This window comes from Benincasa hispida, chromosome 5 (genome assembly GCF_009727055.1).
Source record: "Benincasa hispida cultivar B227 chromosome 5, ASM972705v1, whole genome shotgun sequence".
NCBI classification, from domain to species: domain Eukaryota; kingdom Viridiplantae; phylum Streptophyta; class Magnoliopsida; order Cucurbitales; family Cucurbitaceae; genus Benincasa; species Benincasa hispida.
In genome coordinates, this window is record NC_052353.1 from 55905047 (window position 1) to 55926988 (window position 21942).

Here is a 21942-nt window from a genome sequence, read left to right on the forward strand (position 1 = left end):
AAAGCACATGATAAATATTTTTAAAAACGATTTTATTAAATGGTACAAAATCCAACATTTTATTATTTTACAGTTAAAATTGCAATACTTATCAAAATTTGGGTGAAAATTAGTACTTTACCAAGTTAGGTATTTCATTTAAAACCATTGCCACCTTACTGTCTCCAATACCAAAATCTGAGGTGCTCAAACTTCTGAGCATTGGTGTGTTTCTATTTTATTTATTTATTTAAATTTTACAATATATCTAATATTGTTGAATATAGATGGATTATTAATTGATTTTTTAATCTTTGAAGGATTGAGAGAATCATGACCTATGCTCCCATTTTGGCATATTATTCATTAATTTATCAATTATATTATGGGAGAATAGAAATACATGGTTATAATATTTTTTTAGTACAACAATAGAGACAAACAACTAAAGAACTTCAAAAACTGTCAAATCATCAAACAAAGCAGAATTCGTCCATAGAGAATGGTTTTCAAGCCAGATCGTCGGAAAATGAAATCTTCAAATGTGGTAAGTTAAATTATGAGCAACAGAGTTACTCTTGCGATTAACTTAAAGAAAGTCTTTAATAAATTTAGAGACATAGATATCACAGATGAAATCAATAAAGACTTTGAACCTTAATCACACATCGTAATTTGATCTAAGAGATTTCAAATAATAAGTAAGTCAATTTCAGTCTCCAGAGGAGATAAACTTACTTCAACAACTTTGAATAGATTCTCTATAGAGCATAACATGCTAAATGTTTTGCTAGCATAGTAATTTAAAAGTAAAAAGCAAAGTTGGTGCATGAAAAGATGGTAAAAATGTGTAATATTACCGCATTCTTATGGACTTGCTTTCCCCTATAAACCTAACATTATTTCTCCCATTTGGTTTGGATGCTTGCTTCCTAATCAACTTCTTCTTCTTCATTTTTTTTTTCAAAGACCCCATATATTTTCTTTTTCTATTTCATGCAAGCCTTGGAATATTAATGATTCTAAGGCTATATATAATGTTCATGTAGAAATTTCATCTTCTCTTCATGTAAAATATATTATTGACTAGATACACCGACGTATTAACTTGATTATATGGATCATTGTAATAACATCACACTATATATCTCTTTAGTCTCTCATTTCTTTTCAAATATTGTTTAATTTAGATATGCATGAATTGAGTAGATAAATAACTATGGTTACCATTCTTTTCTATGAGTGTGATCTTAGAGATAGTTTCAATCAACCTTTATCTATCGACATATTAGTAGGATTGGCAAAAATCTACGTGGAATCAGTGTGAGGAATTCCCTGATTTGATTGGAAACGGAGTCAAACCGGAGATACAAAATAGATCCCAAATGGGAGGATATCCCCGCCCCATTCTTGACCCCCACCTCACCTCAAATATTTTTTTTACTTTATTTTTAATTTCATTCATAATAGAGTAACTTTAACTTTCTATTAGATTTTAAATTAAGGAAATGTTAAATTATTTTTATTATTAATTGAAATAAATAAAACAATAATAATACTAAGTACAACCTAAAAATGCATCATTTTAATATAAATACAAAAAATTATTTATTTTAAATAAAAAAAAAAGAAAAAAAAAAATTTTTTATGTGGGGATCTGATCCTCGAACGGGGATTCTCGACCCCAACTCCTCAAAACGAAGAATGAGTCGGGGATGAAGATTACAAATCTTCCACGTGGATGAAGATGGAGGATACATCCTGACTCTACCTCATCCCATTGCCAACCTTACATATTAGGTAATGGTTCGAACTTCTGACTTATAAAATCAATTATTATTAACTTACTAAATTAAGTTGATAATATTACCAAAAGTAAGAAAAGAAGCCTAGAAAGAAGAAATAATGCTTTTATATTATTGAAAACACAAATTATTATTATCCCAACGAAAGGGAGAAAAAAAAAATTCACACATAAAATGCCCACTTTTCAATGAAAAATGGCCTCGAATTCCTCCTTCCAAATCTATTTCCCGAAAAGGTGGCCCATTTCAGCCACGTGAAACACCCGTGACCATCAATATCAACCATTACCGTTCAATTTGCATACGAAACAATCAACAAACGGCTCAGATTCATCCCACGTGAACGATTTTAACACCTGCTTAATCAAGTATCGGAGCAGGTAATTTTTCCACCGTAATATCCACGTCATCACAATTGGCGATTTAATCCTCTCTTTTCTACCGTTGGATTAAAATACTGTGATTAAATGTCAGCCGTCGATGGAAGTCTTATCTCTAATTTCTTCGTATTTTCATATAGTGAAGGTAGATAAGCAATGGAGAATGAAGAGTAAGAAAGAAGCATTTTGAGAGAGAAAACTCTCTTCTTCTCTTTTCTTAATAAAACTTTGAACAATCACAGACTTGTTTTCTCTCTCTAGAAACCTTTTTTCTCTACCTAAAAGTTCTCTCTCTCTCTATTTCTCTATCTATCTTTCTCTTTCCCACCTTCAAAATCTGGTGAGTTTCTTAAGCTTTTGCTGATTATAACTATTTGATTTTTGTGTTTTGTGTTTCTTTTGGTCTCTATTTGCTTTTGGTTTGATTCGTGTGAAACCCTGTTCCGGAACATTGTTGCTTAAGTAGGATCTAGTGGCCCTGAATTAAGAGAACGCGGGATTTGGTGTTTTTGTTGTGGGGATTGGGAATGTGGAATACTTGTTCATTTCTGGTTTTGGGCATTAGGGTTTTCGATTTTTTGGTTTTTTGAATTCTGGGTTTGTGATGGATTTTCTGATTGTGTTGAGTATGCCCTTTTTATTCTTTTTCTTGTTTGAATTGTTGTTGTTTTTGGTTTGATGCGGATTTTTTTTTTGGTTGGGTTTTTGTGCATATAGGACTTTGAGGCTGAGGTTCTAGATTTGTGATGGAAAATGGGGTTGAGATTGTTGATGGATTGCACGATGGAGAGAAGAAATTTGTGGAAGATGGTGTTTCACGAGATAGGGTAGATGAAACAGTTGTAGTTGGTTCTCATGAATCTAAGGATACGGAAGGCGAAGATGTTTTTGAGGAGGCATTAGATGGGAAAGATCATTTAATAGAGCAGAGTCCGCAATATAGTTCAGTGAATGGCGATGTTGCTGAAGAAGAAGAAGAAATCAATGATTTTACGTCTGGAGTGACTTCTGATCATCCTAATGGTGCTCACGATGAAGAGAAGTTTGAAGAGGCAATAGAGGCTTCTAGTGGGGTGAATGGAAACGCAGCGGTGGAGGAACAAGATGTGATTTCTGAGAAGGAGAAGGACGGCTTGGGTGGGAAATTGGTGGACAATGTAGTCGTGGCTTCTACAATTGATGAGAGAGGAACTGAAGAGGAAGCTATGACTCCTGAGTTGAATGAGAGGAAGGATAATGAGTTGGATTTCAGTAGAGATGATTCAAGAAAGGAGACATCAGAGAACGGTGCTAGCCCAGAGGTCGAAGAAGTGCTGAAGGGTGGGGATGAGGATGATTTGAAATTTGGTTTGGCGATTATGAAGTCTGAAAATAAAGATAGTGACAATTTGAATGTAGTTTTGCCTATCAATGATGAAATAGTGAATAAGAGTGCCGATTTGGTAGGGGGGACTAACCTGGATTCTACCAGTGAGATTCTTACTGAAAATCGAAATGACGTGGAATTGAATGGGAAGAGCTTAGGTACAGAGTCTACAGATCATGTTGAGAAGACTGAGGAGCCATTAAATGCACCCGTTGTTCTTGATTTGGACAATCTGGATAGTACGAATGCTGAGCTAAGGGATGATTCTCTTCACGTGGATCTGGAACTGCCAGACAATGAGAGTGAAGACATAAAAAAGGCTACGACTAGAATTGATCCTAAGGAGGATATTAAAGATGAAGAAAGCTCTGCAGCCTGCATGACCACCACAAATCAGGATCACAGGATTGAGGAAGTGAAAGATGCTTCTACTGGGAAAGACTCAGAAGAGCAGTCTAGAGATTCTCGTGAATTGAATGGTACTACAGCTGACCAACATGAACCTGTGGGTGAAAATGAAATTTCTCTGGAGACAGTTAAGGATATCTCAGCTTCTGAAAAGATAGCAGATGAGGAAATTGAGAAGATCCAGAGCAGTGAAAGTGATGTGACTACGAAGGAAGACAATACGTCTAGACATCAGCATCCTGTTGATAGTTCCAATAATGGCCCCGACATTGGAGGGCTTGAAAAGACAGAGAGCAAAGATAAGGTTGGACAGGACAAAACTCAAGTGAACAGGGATCCAGAGATTCAACCTGCATCAATCATTGCTTCATCATCCGGAAAATCTACAAATCCCATTCCTCCTGCCCGTCCAGCTGGTCTTGGGCGTGCTGCTCCATTATTGGAACCTGCCCCTCGGGTGGTGCAGCCGCCTCGAGTTAATGGTACTGTATCCCATGTTCAAATGCAACAAATTGATGATCCTATTAATGGGGATGCTGAGGAAAATGATGATACTCGCGAGCAACTCCAGATGATAAGAGTAAAATTTTTGCGTCTTGCACATAGGCTTGGGCAAACTCCACACAATGTTGTTGTGGCACAAGTTCTATACCGTCTTGGATTAGCTGAGCAACTTCGAGGAAGAAATGGAGGTCGGGTTGGCGCCTTCAGCTTTGACCGTGCCAGTGCCATGGCAGAGCAGCTGGAGGCAGCTGGGCAGGAACCACTTGATTTCTCTTGTACGATCATGGTTCTTGGAAAGACAGGTGTGGGTAAAAGCGCTACCATCAACTCCATATTTGACGAAGTTAAATTCAGTACTGATGCATTTCAAATGGGCACAAAAAAGGTCCAAGATGTTGTAGGAACTGTGCAGGGTATCAAAGTACGGGTAATTGACACTCCTGGCCTTCTTTCCTCTTGGTCAGACCAGCGCCAAAATGAGAAGATCCTTCTCTCTGTTAAGCGTTTTATAAAGAAGACGCCTCCAGATATTGTTCTGTATCTTGATAGGTTGGACATGCAAACCCGGGATTTCAGTGACATGCCACTCTTGCGTACAATTACTGAAATATTTGGACCATCAATATGGTTCAATGCGATTGTGGTTCTTACTCATGCAGCATCTGCTCCACCTGATGGTCCCAATGGTACTGCTTCTAGTTATGATATGTTTGTCACACAGCGATCTCATGTTGTACAGCAAGCTATACGTCAGGCTGCAGGGGATATGCGCCTTATGAATCCTGTCTCATTAGTGGAGAATCACTCTGCTTGCAGAACGAACAGAGCTGGGCAAAGGGTATTGCCAAATGGCCAGGTTTGGAAACCTCATTTATTATTGCTCTCATTTGCCTCAAAGATTTTGGCCGAAGCTAATACTCTTCTGAAGTTGCAAGATAGTCCTCCTGGGAGGCCATTTACTCCTAGGTCAAAGTCACCTCCTTTACCGTTCCTTCTCTCTTCCCTTCTTCAATCCAGACCTCAAGTTAAACTGCCAGAGGAACAGTTTGCTGATGATGATGGTCTTGAGGATGACCTCGATGAATCGTCAGATTCTGAAAATGAATCCGAATACGATGAATTGCCACCTTTTAAACGATTAACAAAAGCACAGGTGGCAAAGCTCTCCAAAGCACAGAAGAAGGCATACTTTGACGAGTTGGAATACAGGGAAAAACTTTTTATGAAGAAGCAACTAAAAGAAGAGAAAAGGAGAAGGAAGATGATGAAGAAAATGGCTGCTGAGGCAAAAGATCAACCCAGCGATGTTAGTGAGAATGTAGAAGAAGATGCTGGTGCTGCTGCGTCAGTACCAGTTCCTATGCCCGATTTGGCATTACCTGCCTCTTTTGATTCTGATAATCCCACTCACCGGTATCGTTATCTTGATTCATCTAACCAGTGGCTAATAAGGCCTGTACTGGAAACACATGGATGGGATCACGATGTTGGTTATGAAGGTATCAATGCAGAGAAGTTGTTTGTCGTCAAAGACACAGTACCCATCTCTTTTAGTGGCCAAGTTACAAAGGATAAGAAGGATGCAAATGTTCAAATAGAGATGACCGGTTCGATAAAGCATGGGGAGACTAAAGCATCTTCCATTGGTTTTGATATGCAGACTGTTGGGAAGGATTTGGCCTATACATTACGTGGTGAGACAACATTTATCAATTTTAGGAAGAACAAGGCAATTGCTGGTCTGTCAGTTGCCCTATTAGGCGATGCCTTGTCTGCCGGATTCAAAGTTGAAGACAAATTGATTGCTAATAAGCGATTTCGATTAGTTGTGACTGGGGGTGCAATGACTGGTAGGGGAGATGTAGCTTATGGTGGCAGCCTGGAGGCTCAATTGAGAGATAAAGATTATCCTTTGGGTCGCTCACTTTCAACTCTCGGGCTCTCGGTCATGGATTGGCACGGAGATCTTGCTATTGGTTGCAATGTACAATCTCAAGTTCCTGTTGGACGATCAACAAACCTGATTGCTCGTGTGAATTTGAATAACAGGGGGGCAGGGCAAGTCAGCTTTCGGTTAAACAGCTCAGAACAACTTCAGATAGCTATTGTTGGGCTCTTTCCTCTATTCAGAAAGCTTCTGGGTTGTTATCAATACTGGCAGGATGGACAATAATGGAATTTTGGTTACAGATGCAGCCTGAATTTTTGCAATATAGGTAATAACGTTGGTAATTGGCAGTCTCATACCGGTTAGCTTTGAATGCAAGTGATTCTAAGCTCTGCTCCTCCCATCTCTCCCCACCCCTCACAAGCTTTCTTCTTCTGTAGTGCTTTTAGGTATCGTTGTTAGATATCATATTTGGTATTTTTGTTCTCACTGGTCAAGTTGTGTTTCTTGTTAAATGAAGTCATGCTTTTATGCAAAGTATCTTTTCTGGAGTTGAGTTTCATTTGCATTACACTGTACACAACTCTATTCCCTTTCTCCTTTCCAATCCAATCCCGTTACCATTATTAGTTCTTGGTATGCATGGAATTGGATGTAATATTTACCTTACCAATACCACTTCATCTTGGCACGTCTCTAGCGTATGCAAAGACGAAACAAACACTGAATCGATTGAACTGGTAAAACCCATGTTAAACCTTTTCCTATTTTTCACATTTAAAGCTTCTATGCATCTTGTTGGATGTCATGAATGCTGAATTAGTCCATGTCCATTGATGATTCAACCGATAAATCTAGAGATTGTTCGAGTCACTGTCCTCGTGTCTCAGGATCTAGCCGGTGCAGATGATTGCCCCCCTCAAGACATCTATATGAGACAGGTGAATAATTGTTGTCAATCTGGTCGGTTGTTTATAGTACTGTGGGGATGGAAGCTTTGAGTCACTTTCAGTGGCCAGCTGAGCTACCAGCTGATTAAGATGGTTGTTGATATCCTTTTGTCGTAGCTGCTTTGTTTTGATTCAGCTTTGAACAACAAGCATCTTCTTCTCCTCTTTTCAGGTTCATTATTATAAACTTCCATTTAGAATTTGGCTGCCTGCTACATGCCAATGGCTGTACTGTTAAATAGGCCACATCACTTCTAGCTTCATGTCGTTGTCTGATCCTTAGGACTTCTGTTCTTTTGTTCTTAATCAAATTATTTGTAATATTCTTTTTATAGCATTGTCGGGATTGAAATTTTGTGATAATAAAATATCAATTGGAGTCAAATTATTGAGTCGAGTTGTTTTCACGATAAGTTATTTTTTATTATTTGTTTTCAGAAATTAAGTTGCCTTCTAGAGCCTTGATATGAGAAGAAAGGTAAATTGTTGGTTAAGGTTGAATATATATATGGGATTCAGTTTTATCGTTGAGAAAAATGAGATTTCCCCACATTTTGAAAATGAGATTTTTTTTGACTCTTTGCCGACGTTAAATTCGGGTGAAATTACCAAAACAAAATCTTCACACATGCGAATTAACTCTCTCGTCCTCTTGCTCTCTTTCTTCTCTCAGATATCGCTCTCTTCACCCCCTTTTTTCTCATGATATCGCTTTCTTCTCTCACGATCTCTCTCTCTCCTCTCTTCTTTCTCACTCTCCGACTCTTAGTTTTGCAACATCGTTGGATCTAGTTGCTCGTTGGGAAGGAAAACAGAAGTTCGGAGGAGGAGTAAAAAACGAAGAAGGAAAACAAAAGTCCGGAGGAGGAGTAGAAAAAGAAGAAAGAAAACGTAGAAGGAAGATGAAGGAAGAGAAAAAGAAAAAAAAAAAAAGGTCTAACATAGAATGAAGAGAGAAAGAAAGAAAAGAAAAATGTAGAAGGAAGATGCAGGAAGAGAAAGAAAGTGGGAGCAATTTTGTAAAATTACTTGAGGATGATATAAACGAGAGTTCTGAAAACTTAAGTTTTAAAAAGTGGGACAAAAATTATTTTGGATTTATAAAATGAGTCTTTTAATCAATTATACCCAAATAAAAGCTAGTCATCATGAACTGATTTAATGTCACGGAGCTACTAGAAAGGTAAAACAATAAAGCTTAGAAGGAATTATGATACTTTTACATAAAAATAGTTGAACTGGCCATAAGTTTGGTTTTAACAAATCAAATAAATTCAAATCATAGAAAGTATTGGTATAAATCGGTGCAAAGGTCGCTTTGCGTTATAGGTATAGTATAACTTCATGTGTCTAAAGAAAACATTGTTCAAACAACTTCTTAAGAAATTCATATGCAAGATCTCACGTTTCAAGAAGAGGTCCAATGAGGAGGGCGATGGGCTCATAATTTTGATGCAACAACTAATTGGACTGATTGTGTGTCCACATTAATATTAGTATGGTCATAGGTTGTAATATGGAGCAATTTAAAGTCATAGAGTTAGCAAGAATTTTTCATTGTAACAAAATGCAAATCTTTTCTTTCTATTCATCTTTCACCAGTCACCACAAGCGCTTAGGTTACATGCTTTTCAATTTCATATTGGGCTATGACCCATGTAATAAATTTATTGCATGCATGAGTTGCACCTAAATTCATTAAATGCAACTTGAGTTAAACTTAAGTTTATTAAATGTTTCTTGTCTCCAACTTTTAATTTCATAAACACATCTATACTTCATTTTGAGTTTGCTATAAATAAATGCATTGGATGTAACTCTATTTTGTATCAACTTAGGTATCTCCTAAAATACAATTTCGACATCTTTTTTAAAGTTTGTATGACATTATTAGGGCACTTCTTCATATTACTACATCTCATATGTATCAAGTGCCACAATCGTACTTCTTTGAAACTTGCAAAGTGATTGTTCGACACTTGCTCTCCTCCTCGAGTAGGTTAAGCAATTCAGATTTCAATAGTAGATGGCATAATGAGCCTATCTCGCAACCTTCATCCTTGTTTTAGAGAAAATAATAGAGAAAATGTTTTGGAAAACATTCGAAAATATTATTGAGCAAATGATTGTTGTATGCTATTGAGTAATCAAGGGACAATAACAACTTAGATAGCACATAGGTAGGAATGATGACAATTAGTCTATTAGTATCTTTCACCTCCTGCACTCAGAAAACCCAACAACACAACAACCACAAAGAATAACCAGCAAAACAAAGCAATATCTTCTGCCTCAGAATGTATTATTTCCAGAGAATGTTCAAGGAACTTACACTGAAAAAGAAAACAAAAACATGAAAGAGGAATAACAAAGAAAATAGAAAAGATAAGAAATGTAACAATCTAGCCAATTCGAGAGGGCTAGAATTCTCTCCTTCAAACCAGGAAGCTTTTCCCAAAATGATTCCTGCCCTTCCAGTCTCCCTTCGTTCTATTTATAGCCCAGCCTCATGGTCCCCCTTTTGGATTCCATTTCCCTCACGATTACTACCTCTTCCCATAATCCTAGGTGTAATTCCTCTTCTACCCCTCCTCTTATAAGTGTGTATGATTGGAGGTTTAACAATACCACCCACCTCGAAATGCACCTTGTCCTCAAGTTGGAGCTAAGGAAACCGTTCTTTCATCAAGTAAACCAACTTCCATGATGCTTCACTCTTTGGTAAGCCTTTCCATTTTACTAGCCATTCATTTGCCAATTCCCTATTCCAACGAATCCCCACGATGAATAATAGAACTACTTGTAATTCAAATTCCTTGGTTAATGCTGGCGGGTGGTGTTGCATCTTGATTTGCTCACCCAACTTTTTCTTCAACTGAGAAATATGGAACACATTATGGATGTTTGGCTCTGGAGGTAACTCTAGTTTATATGTCACCTCACCAATTCGTTCCAATACTTGATAAGGGCCACAGAATTTTGGAGCCGACTTTTTACAATGTTTCCTTGCTAAAGAGCGTTGTCTATAGGGGCGGAGTTTCAAAAACACTTCATCTCCTATCTCAAAGTATAGCTCCCTCCTATCCAGATCGACTTGCTTTTTCATTCTGTTCCTTGCCAACACCATGTGTTCCTTCAAGGCCTTTAATGCCATCAATTGTTGCTCCACCATATCATTTAAAGTCTTTTTCTCTCCGTATGATATCAAGGATGGGGGTTTTCTTTCAAACACTTCTTAGTAAGGGCTAGATTTAATTGAGGAAGGAAAAGTAATGTTACACCAAAGTTTAGCCCAAGGAATCCACCTACTCCATTTCGTTGGTTGCTCATTATAAAAACACCTTAAATACATCTCTACACATCGATTCACTTGTTCAGTCCGGTCGCCTGTTTGAGGGTGAAAAGTTGTGCTCCTCTTCAACACTGTTCCCATCATGGAAAATAGCTCCTTCCAAAAATGGCTGAGAAAGATCTTATACCGATTAGTCACTATCGATTTAGGTACTCCATGATGTCGTACCACCTCCTAAATAAAAACTTTTGCCACTTGCTTAGCTGAGAAAAGATGTTTCAATCACACAAAGTGTGTATATTTGCTTAACTTATTCACCACCACCATGATTGCATCGTACCCTTCCGATTTGGGTAATCCCTCTATGAAATCCATAGTTAAATCATCCCAGATTTATTCTGGTATAGGCAATTGCTACAATAACCCAACTGGTTTTAAAGCTTGTTGGGTTTTATGTCCTAAAACTCGTAATTTGTAAAGTTAAATATATTCTATTATCAATAAAGATGTTATTCAACATTTTTTCATTAAACTTGTTATTGGATTTTTAAATTGCATTTATAAAGTCTAAATCCAATAAACTAAGATCCATGGATATTATATGAATACTTGAACTTTATGTAGAGACATAAAGATGGATCAAGTTCGAGTAAATAACCAAAATGGTCTATAGTATATGATTAAGGATACCTTATTCTGGCAACACTATTGGATGCGACCTTATAACATCCCGAATTTCAAGAAAATCTAAGTTAATTATCTAAAATTATTGAGTTTAAATTTCCTTTTCATTTGAAAAATTGAGACTAAATTGAAATAATTGAAATCTTTTATTGGTTAAATTGAATTTAATTGATTAGATATTCGAACTGATTATCTTGAAAATATTGAATTTTGCTTCCCTTTGATATTTGATTTTAGGGCCAACTTAAAAAAAAAAAAAGTAAAAGAGATAATTAATTTCATGTGATTTTGAATTGATTTAAATATTTGGAAGGATTTAATTTGTATCAAATTGATGAATCTGCCCTTTAATTTTGGTTTTTGAAGGTTAATTGATTTATAAATTTAATAGAATCTTTGGAGATTTTGGAGATATTGTGATAAAATATTTTATTTATCTTTTCAAAATTTGAAAAAAAATAAAAGGATTGAGATTTTTTTCGAAATTAAATGAGGGTGAAAAGAGGCAAAAAATTGGGGAGAGAGCAATTCGGTTTTCTAGTAGCAGCTTTCACAAAATTGTCGATTATTGGAGTTTGAACCGTTGAATCGTACTCAAATTTGGTCAATCTGTTCGAGACATATATAGTTTCATTTTGAACGGTTGGATCATTGTTTGATCCTTTGATTTGTTCGTAATCACTGCTGAATAAAATCTATAAAACCCTTCTCTCTCACTCTCGCAAACCCTCCTCATGCAAGACCATCACTACTAGTCGCGAGCCTAAACAATTTATGTCGTCCGACAGCAACACCTGTTGCCTATCTATGGTAGGCACGAGCCGACGCACCATCGGCCGCCATTGTCTGATCTTTGCCAGAATCTTGAAAAAATTCTTGGATTCAAGATTTGGAAGTTTTGAAGCATTGACCATCAAGCTATAGACCATTTTTCGTTTTGCAGAAAATTAGTAAAGATCGGTAAGTTTTAGGTAAGTTGTTGGTTGGTTATTCTTTTGGATTGAGAGTAATAGTAGAAAAATTAAGTTATTGAATTTAGATTTAATTCTTGATCAGATTGGCTAATTGAATCAAGTTTTGGAATTTGTCTTGGACCAAGCCACAACTTTGGGTTGATTCAAGTTTTCCAAAGGTTTTAAAGAATTATTTGCGTGGACTTTTGTGACCAATTTAAGGTAAGTGGTACTATTACCGGCGCCTTCGTGCAAGGCGGCCTAGACTAGACCTATAAAGTTAACTAATGGACTATTGAAGCATGATTTTGTTTGTCATTATGTTTTGCATGTTGCAGGGCAGTTACAAGTATTATGAGCAAGTTCGAATTTCTAATCAGTATTGATATTATGTATGTGATGCATGAATAGACCATTAGAGCAGTTTATTGTCTCGCCTTGACGCATGTTTTATTTCAGAAGACCTACGGGTCTAGTTTCATGTTTGACGGTGCGCCTACGGGCCGCTAGACATGCGTGAACCGACAAGTTTACGTTCATGTTATTATCATATTTGACTGTGTGCCTACGGCCTGCTAGACATGCGTGAACCAACAGGCTTACGTTCATGTTATTATCATGTTTGACGGTGTGCCTACAGGCCGCTAGACATGCGTGAACCGGCAGGTTTACGTTCATGTTATTATCATGTTTGACGGTGTGCCTACGGGCCGCTAGACATGCGTGAGCCGACAGGTTTACGTTCATGTTACTTTTATTTTCATGTTTCATGTTTTGATTGCAAGCCTACGGGCCGCTAGACATGCGTTTCAAGGCAAGATAGTACGTCTTTTGATTTTTCTTTCATCATAAAAAATCGATGTAGCTGTATGAGCCATGAGCTATCTTTCTTTGCCCGTGGATGCATAGCCTGATCCCGGTGATGGGATCACTTACTGAGTATTTTATACTCAACCTTTTTTAATTTATGATTTTCAGGTAATGATAGGAACGGACCGACGGGTGACGATAGGGACCTGTGATCGTGCCATATGGGACATGTAAATCGCTTCCGCTCAATTTACGTTTTCAAGCTATTTAAAAGTTTTGATTTGAAACTCAATGTTGGACAAAATTTTATTTTTTTAAGTTGTTTTTTTTCTTCATTATTTTAGGGGCCACGAACAAAGGTTTTACTTATTTGTTATTTATTTTGGAAAACTGTCTTTATTATTTTAATGAAATTTATTTTCCTCAATGGTCGAAATTTTTTGAATGTAAATGTGTAATTATGGGTAACGACCCTTGTCAGAGTACTCAAAAAGGTCGGGGTCATTATAGACCTACTCTGTAGCTATTACAAGTAGTTGTAAAGATACTACAAACAAAGTGTTCCAAATTCGTTCATGTATTGACATGAGGAGTGAGGGTGTCCTATGCAATGAGTTTACATAAGATCAGACCAAGAAATAAGTCACTCTTAATATATAATGATGTTTACTATTTAGGACTGACTATTTCGCTTAGATGATCTAGGTAACTCGATCTTAATCTTGAGCTAACTATGAACTCTTATCTATTCGGGATTATCCTTAGATTTGCATGGGTGAGGGTTAACTCAACAACACCGACTCAAAAAGTTGGAATGGTACCAGCACGCAGCAGAAGTGACGAGGATCGATAAGTACTCTAATTGATTAATTTTGACATAAATGAAAGCATGCTCAAGCAGAATTTAATGGGTTTCAAGACATACCTTTGAAGAACCTCTGAAATCTCGTTTTTCAGCTGCTAATTCCTCCAAATCTTTATGCAGACCACCACAAGATCTTCCCTACTATTCTCTTGGTGCTCTAGATTGAGTTGTGGGACTCAAAATAAGCTAGAATCAAAGAAAACTTGGAGAATGCTCATAGCAGCAACCCAAATGAAGAACACCTTCTTCAACCGAATTTTTAGTTAAAATTCTATAGTTGCATAACTCCAAAATCACTTAAATCTTTTCAATATATTGCAGACCATCATGCAAAGAGATTTGCTGCATGGGATGCAGCTCATGCTTGGAGTAATTGAAGCTTGAAAATGGTGGGTTCTTTGTGAGTTAATTGAAGATGAAGTTGGAAAAAATATTTTTCCATTTTGTATATTTTCTATTTCCAAAATCCAAAATTGATTTTAAAATCATTTTGATTTCTAAAATCAAAATTTATTAATTTTACAAATTAATTTTCTTATAAAATTAATAAATAATTATTTAAACAATTTAAAATTCTAATTAATTTAATATCCAATATTAAATTAATTTTACACAAATTTATCTTCATATATTTAAATCATATTTAAATATATATTTTCCAATTTTGTTTGATTCTAATTTGAACGTTTCAAATTAACTTATCACGCTACTCTAGAGATAATCAATTTTCGAGATAGTAGAGGGACCTCATAGACCTACAGATCATGGGCTCCAACGATTCGAGATTAATCAGCCAAACTCATTAGACCGATTTAACCCCCATTCATTAACTAATGGTTCACTCCACTAAAGTCCATAGTTGAACTCCTCTCACTATAGATATATTATGTCTACTCGATATAACCATGATTAGTAAGTCAACCTTCACAGGTTGTTCGTAACAATGGCTAGGTCGAATCTCTGTTTTTCCCTTGAAATTACCTTTTGTTCCTTAAGTCCCCACTGATCCCCTAATGACCAATTGTTTAGTGATCCAATCAACAAAACCGAGTTCTTTTCGAGCTAGTGAGAGGACGGTGCCCCTTGTTCAAGACCCAGAATCGACACTTAAGGGAACAACCTCTCTACTATCCCTAAAAACGGGCAGGAGTGAATTCTGTCTTGCACCCTATGTCCCCAGCTATCTATCCAATCTTACCCCTGAAATGGGAGTTTATTGAGCCAACGTTATTGAACCAACCCTCACCTATGAAAATCTAAGGATAATTCCAAATAGACAGGAGTTCATAGTTAGCTCAGGATTAAGGTCAAGTTACCTAGGTCATCGATTTGAAATAGTCAGTCTTAAACAGTAAACAACGTTATAAAGTAAGAGTGACTGATTTCGTGGTCCGATCTTGTACAAACCCTTTTGCACAAGAACACCCCCACTCCTAATGTCTCAACATGAACGAATTAGGATCATTTCGTTTGAGGAACTTTACGACTCTTTGTAACAACTATAGAGCAGGCCGCATCCAATAGTGTTACTAGAATAAGGTACCCAACCTTATTCATATACTATAGATCATTTTGACTATTTACTCGAACCTGATCCACCTTTATGTCTCCACATAAAGTTCAAGTACTCATCCAATAGTCAATGGACTTTTAGGTTTATTGGATTTCTATCAAGCAAAACATCTATTCAATAACACCTTATTGAATTTTTAGAATAAGTTCTATTGTTTACAAACGAGTTTTAGGACATAAAACCCAACAAACTCCCACTTGGCCTAAAACTCCAGTGGTAACTTATATATCTGATATATAAGACCGAGTTTCTGAGTTTTATAGAGAAATACAATAAACTAAGGCATCATATACCCATCTTTTACCATTCAGTATCCCATACCCGATATTTCTCCCACTTGCCTTAGGTTATTAATATGATATTCCTAGACCTACTAGGTGATTCTCAAATACTTTAGTCGAGAGAATCATTGTAAACATGTTTAGTATACAATAGACTTTTGAATAAACTATATGGGATTGCATCTTATTCTCAATAATGGCTAGGAATCACACTTTCCTCCTACTACATTGAGGTACTCTCAACTCTTTGAGTAAGATGTGTCTAACCTACCTTAACAACTCTTTGTTAACAGTTAAATCTAGAAATCTTTAAACTTTCTATACTTTGATCTAGCCATTTAAATATCTGAATATTTTGCAAATGGCTTTTAACAAGTGGCATGACTTGATAGTTAACGAGTATTGATTAATTCGGTCTAAAGAGTTTAGCCAATTAACCTTAATCGTTGGAGCTCATGATCTGTAGGTTCATAAGGTCCCTCTACTAGCTTATAAAACTGAACATCTTGAATTTTTAAATTGAATGAATTTGAAATCATATCAATTTGAATTGTTCAAATTAAATTTTAAATTTGAAAATGTTCAAATTGAAATTAGGGTTTTGAGTTTGAATAAATTCAAAATCAAATTAGGGTTTGTTTAATTATATTCGATATAATTGACGTTTAATTTGTTAAAATTAAACGAAATTGGAGAGTTTATAATATTTAAATATTAATTACATGAATAAGATTCATGTTAGGTGTGTGATTAATTTAATATTTGATATTAAATTTCTGTTTAATTAATTAAAAATTAAATTAATTTTCAATTTCAGAAATTGAAATTAAGATTTTGTTTTTAAATTAATTCTAAATTAATTAAAGAAAAAAATGGAAAATAGTTGATTTAGTGGAAACACCCCACTTTTCTTATAGTAGGAGGTGTTTCCTTCTAAATCAGCACACATATCCCACTTAAGCTTCAAGGTTGAGGTGGATTCTGTATCAAGATAGCCTGCATGTTGAAGAGGATAAAAACTTGATCAATTTGACTGATGAAGAGGGGATTAATTGCTGAAAATGTTTCAGTTGTACTCATCTTCCTCCTCACATAAACCCACATTTTCCTTTACTAAATTTACTCAAGATCTGAGTTCCACCACTCAAATTCAAGCTGAGAATAGTAGAGAAGATCTCTTGGTGGTTCAAGGTGTATTTGGAGCTGAATTCATGTGAAGAACATCTTGGAATTAAAGAATTCATCAAGAGGTATGTAACATGAAACCCACTTATGTTTTTTATGAAAATGCATGCTTCAGAACTCAAATTACATGTAATTAGAGTGCTTATTGATTCTGTTTACTTCCGTTGCTTGCTAGTTTATCCCATCATTGTTTCGTTGGCACGTTACACATTGTTCCACATATTTATTGACATCCGTCAGAATGTTTCCCCAGACATTCTTTTATAGGTCCGAAGAAATCCAGAGTGTCCTCCCAGCACAAAGTCATGAAAAGTGTGTAAGAGTGTAGGTATTAAAGTGGATTTTCTAGAGAGAACCAACCTTCCTTTATACAACAACTTCCCATGGATCCAATGGTAATGCGGTTTCCCTTCGGGATCTTCTTATAGCTTGGCTATAATGGTTTGCAAGTCATCATCTTCTTGAACCTCCTTCAAAACTAGGTCAACATCTAATAGTGCTAGAGCAGTTAATCCTAACAACTTTTCAATGGGAGGTAATCTGGATAATGCATTAGCAGCTTTGTTCGCTAGGCCCGGTTGATACATGATCTCAAAATCATACCCCAACAGTTTGGTCAACCACTTCTGAAATTGCAGTTGCACCTCCCATTGCTCAATTAAGAACTTCAACGCCTTTTGGTTCGACACCATTGTAAATTTGTTTCCCAGTAGATAATGTCTCTAGTTTTGAACCGCTAACACGGACACCATTAATTCATGCTCATAAATCGACTTCTCCTGTGCTCGTGGAGAGGGTTTCTGACTGAAGTAAGTAATAGGCCTTGAGTTTTGAGTCAGCATAACTCCCAAGCCAATTCTAGATGCATCTGTTTCTATTAGAAAGGGGATCGAAAAATCTGGCAGAGCGAGCATAGGTATGGTTGACATGGCTTGTTTTAGTTCCTTAAACACTTGATTGGCTGCTCATTCCAATGAAAAGCGTTTTTCTGGAGTAATTGTGTCAAGGGAGCTGCTATCTGCCCATATTTCTGCACAAACCTTCTATAGTACCTTGTGAGGCCTAAGAAACCTATTAATTTTGTCACATTGGTGGGTCGGGGCTAGTGAACCATTGCCTTTACCTTATCCTCGTTTGCCTCCACCCCTTCCTACGAAACCCAATGGCCAAGGTATTGAATTCTAGACTGGCAAAAGATGCATTTCTCTTTGTTTGCAAACAACTTATGGTCTCTCAGGATATTGAAAACCATGACTATACGCGTTTTATGGGTGGTGATATTGGGGTTGTAGATCAAAATGTCATCAAAGAGAACCAAAACAAACTTCCTGAGGAGGGGCCTAACAATTTGGTTCATCAATGATTGGAAGGTCACTAGTGATAGAGTAAATTAACATGCAGTGGAAAAATCAGAATCAATAAGCACTCTAATTACACTTAATTTGAGTTTAAAGCATGCATTGAAAAAATATTTCAAAGAGAAGGGTTTCAAGAAATATAACCTTTGATGAATCTCTTGTATTTCAATTTCTCTCCACGAATTAGGTCTTCAAAACAACAGAGGACTACCATAGAGACCTTCTCTATTATTCTCTAACTTGAATTGAGAGGTGGAATATCTGAATTTGAGTTGGGTTTGAGCGAGTTCAAGAGAGGGTTTGAGCTGGAGAGTTTTTTCCTCTCTCCCTTTCCCTCCAAAATCTTTAGAAAAATTGAGTTTGCATGCTTATTAATCTAAAAAATTGAACATTTTGAAGGAACTCTATGAGAAGAGAACCTTGAGCAAAAGCAAGATCGACCAAAAATCATTTTTCATTGAATATAAATTTTACAGTAAACAAGAAACAAGATATGCATTTATTTATAAATTACAGCATGTTAATGAAAGAGTTTTAGAAACCTCACCTTTGAAGACTTTTCTTCAATATTTCCCTAGAATAGAATACGACCACTTGAAAACTTTCTCCAAGAACTAACTCAAACAAGTTCGAACACGACCACGAGTATTCTTAGGGTGAGAATCCAGGAGTGGTGGGCTTTGGCTATTTTTGGATTTGAGGGAATTTATGTGGAGAGGAAGAAGGAATTGAAAAATGTTCACCAACAAAATTCAATTCACACTCACAGAACAGTTCTGTCTTTTCTCTCTATATCACAAAACAATTTTCTAACCAAGAAGAAGTAGAACTTTTCTTTTTCTACATGTCAAATATATATATTAAATTATATGTGATATCAAATATAACGTATAACCTATAGTTTTAATATTGTATCACATACAATATAACTATAGTTTCTATTCTCTTATATGAGATTTAATATAAATCATATTTATATTAAATTTAACAACTATGAATCCAATTCATAGAAACTATATTTGAATCCCATTCAAATATTTATTTCCTCTCATTAAACTATAATGTATCAAATACATTATAATAATTATATCACATATAAATGAAACAACTTAATTATATCATATATAATTAAATCCCTTTATTAATTTGAACAATTCGAATTAATCCAAAAACTGATTCTTAAGTAATCCTATTGAGCTACCAAGGGGACCTCATGGACCTGTAGCTTGAGCTCCTACAGTAAATGAATAATTAATTAAACTCTTTAATTAAATTATTCACCATCTGTTAACTATTGGGCACTCTACTAAAGACCGATAGCTGCACTCTTCGCACTATAAATATATCTGTGAAAATTGGATATAACCAATCAACAATACGATGACCTTTCACAAATTGCTCGTAAGTACAACTAGGCCAAATTACCAGTTTTCCACTGTAGTTACATCTAACTCCTTAAGTACCACTGATCCCTCTAATGAATAATAGATCATAATCCAACTATGACTAAACCCCTCTCGAGCTAGGAGAGAATGTGGCGCCACATTGTTCAAGACCCGAAATCAGCCCTTAAGGGAGCAATTTATCTACTTATCCCTACCTCAAAGAAGGAATGAATTCCATCTTGTGTAGCTGTGTTCCCAACTACCTAATCAGACGAATCATTTGTTGAGTCAGCGATCTAACCAATCTCACCCATTCAAATCAAAGGACTGTCCTCATAGGCAGGATTTCACAACTCACTTAGGATTCAGGTCATGTTACCTATGGTCATTCTAGTGAAATGTAAGTCTTTATTATTAACGACATTATATAAAGAGACTAATTATTTCGTGGTCTGGCCTTATACAAACTCTTTTTGTATAGAATATCCCTGCTCACATGTCTATACATGAATGATTAGAATCAGATCATTTGTAGTACTTTACAATAATTTGTAATACCTACAAAGCGAGCCATACTCGTAGTGTCACCAGGATAAGGTACCCAACCTTATCCATCTACTACAGATCATTTAGGTTATCACTTAAACATGATCCACCCGTATATTTCTACATACATGTCTAAGTTACAAAGATAATCTTGGATGTTAGTTTATTGGTTTGTGGTTAATGCAACTAAAATATCATATATTTTATAGACAATGAATATAATATCATATATTTTATAGACAATGAATATAATATCATATATTTTATAGACAATGAATATAATATCATATATTTTATAGACATTGAATATAATATCATATATTTTATTAAATACACAATGAGTTTGTTCAATAATGTTTACAACTATAGGACCCTACGAGATTTAGAGCATCAACCCAACAATCTCCTACTTGACCTAAAGCTAGTGGGGTGTATAATATAGTCAAAATACAAAGTACATAAATAATAAACTAGGGCATAACACGGGCCCAATATAAATCTCTCACTTGCCCTAGTCTAGACGTGGCCTGTCCCATAGACCCATACTCTGCAGGTGACCCTCAAATTATAGGAACTCTTAAACAAGAGTATCCATGAGTGTGTTCGGATCTTTCCTATTTAATTGTGACCGAAATTACCACATACACATTCTAACAAACAAGTATGAAATTTTATACTAATTAACGAATGCTTTGATAAATAAAAAAAGAGGTTGAGTATACGCACCAGTTGAAGACTCTCTTCATTTCGAACTCAACCCAGCGGAAGCAACTCTCTACGTTCTTTATCGCCCAACAATCAATCGGCTACCAGCAACATGATTGTCTACACGAACGGTAGAGCACGAACAAGCAAGAGCGGGGATGACACCACCGCTTAGAGCCCTTGGTATTCTTGGAGTGAGAATCCAAAGCATGGTCTTTGTTGAATTTAGTAGAGGAAGGAGGAACGAGATGATCGTGTAGAACGATAAACAAGTGGGAGAAGACTATCGTATAGTGGATGCTTATCGTTTAGAGAAAGCTACACGATCGTGTAGGTTTTACTAAATGATCGTCTAGTATTTAGTAAGCGATCGTTTAAAAAACTTGGCATGCTAAGCGATGTTTAGAAAAGCTGAGCGATCGTTTAGAGAATGTGTGCGATCGTTTAAACGCGGGTGTGCGATCGTTTAAGCGATAGGGTGCTATCGTATAGGCTCTCAGCTAAGCGATCGATACGTTTTCACACCTTTTGCGATTTTTTCGAATCCTTTGCAAAATGAAAACAATTTTCATTTTATTCTTCAGTTACAATAACCGAATTTCATTTTCCCACTAACGGGATTGAGGAGATATTTCTGGCCAATTATCATATAATTAACCAATTAATTAATAAATGAATATAATCATATTATATTCTTAACCTATAGTTTGATATCATATATCTATTATAGTATTTTCTCCTCTACTTGATATAAATCATATTTATATCTAGTTTCCTCCAAAATAATGTATCTCATACATTTAGTCAATTATATCATATATAATAAACCAGTTCAATTATATCAAGTAGAGGACGTAACCCAAAAATTGATTATCGACTTTTCCAAGCTACCTAGGGAACCTTATAGACCTATGGCTTGAAGCTCCAACAGTACGTGAATAGTTGATTAAACTTTTTAGTCACGAGATCCACCATCCGTTAACTGTCAGGCATTCCATTAAAGACCAACAGCTGAACTCTTCCCA

General features: G+C 35.9%; 1 protein-coding gene across 1 annotated transcript; it reads left to right on the top strand.

Moving 5' to 3' along the window:
* Window positions 1-2322: 2322 nt before the first annotated feature.
* LOC120078513 (translocase of chloroplast 120, chloroplastic-like) lies at window positions 2323-6961 on the top strand. The gene is made up of 2 exons (XM_039032784.1): window positions 2323-2504; window positions 2882-6961. The coding sequence occupies exon 2, from the start codon at window positions 2911-2913 to the stop codon at window positions 6613-6615; it is 3705 nt and encodes a 1234-aa protein (XP_038888712.1). The 5' UTR covers window positions 2323-2504; window positions 2882-2910; the 3' UTR covers window positions 6616-6961.
* The last annotated feature ends 14981 nt before the right edge of the window (window positions 6962-21942 follow it).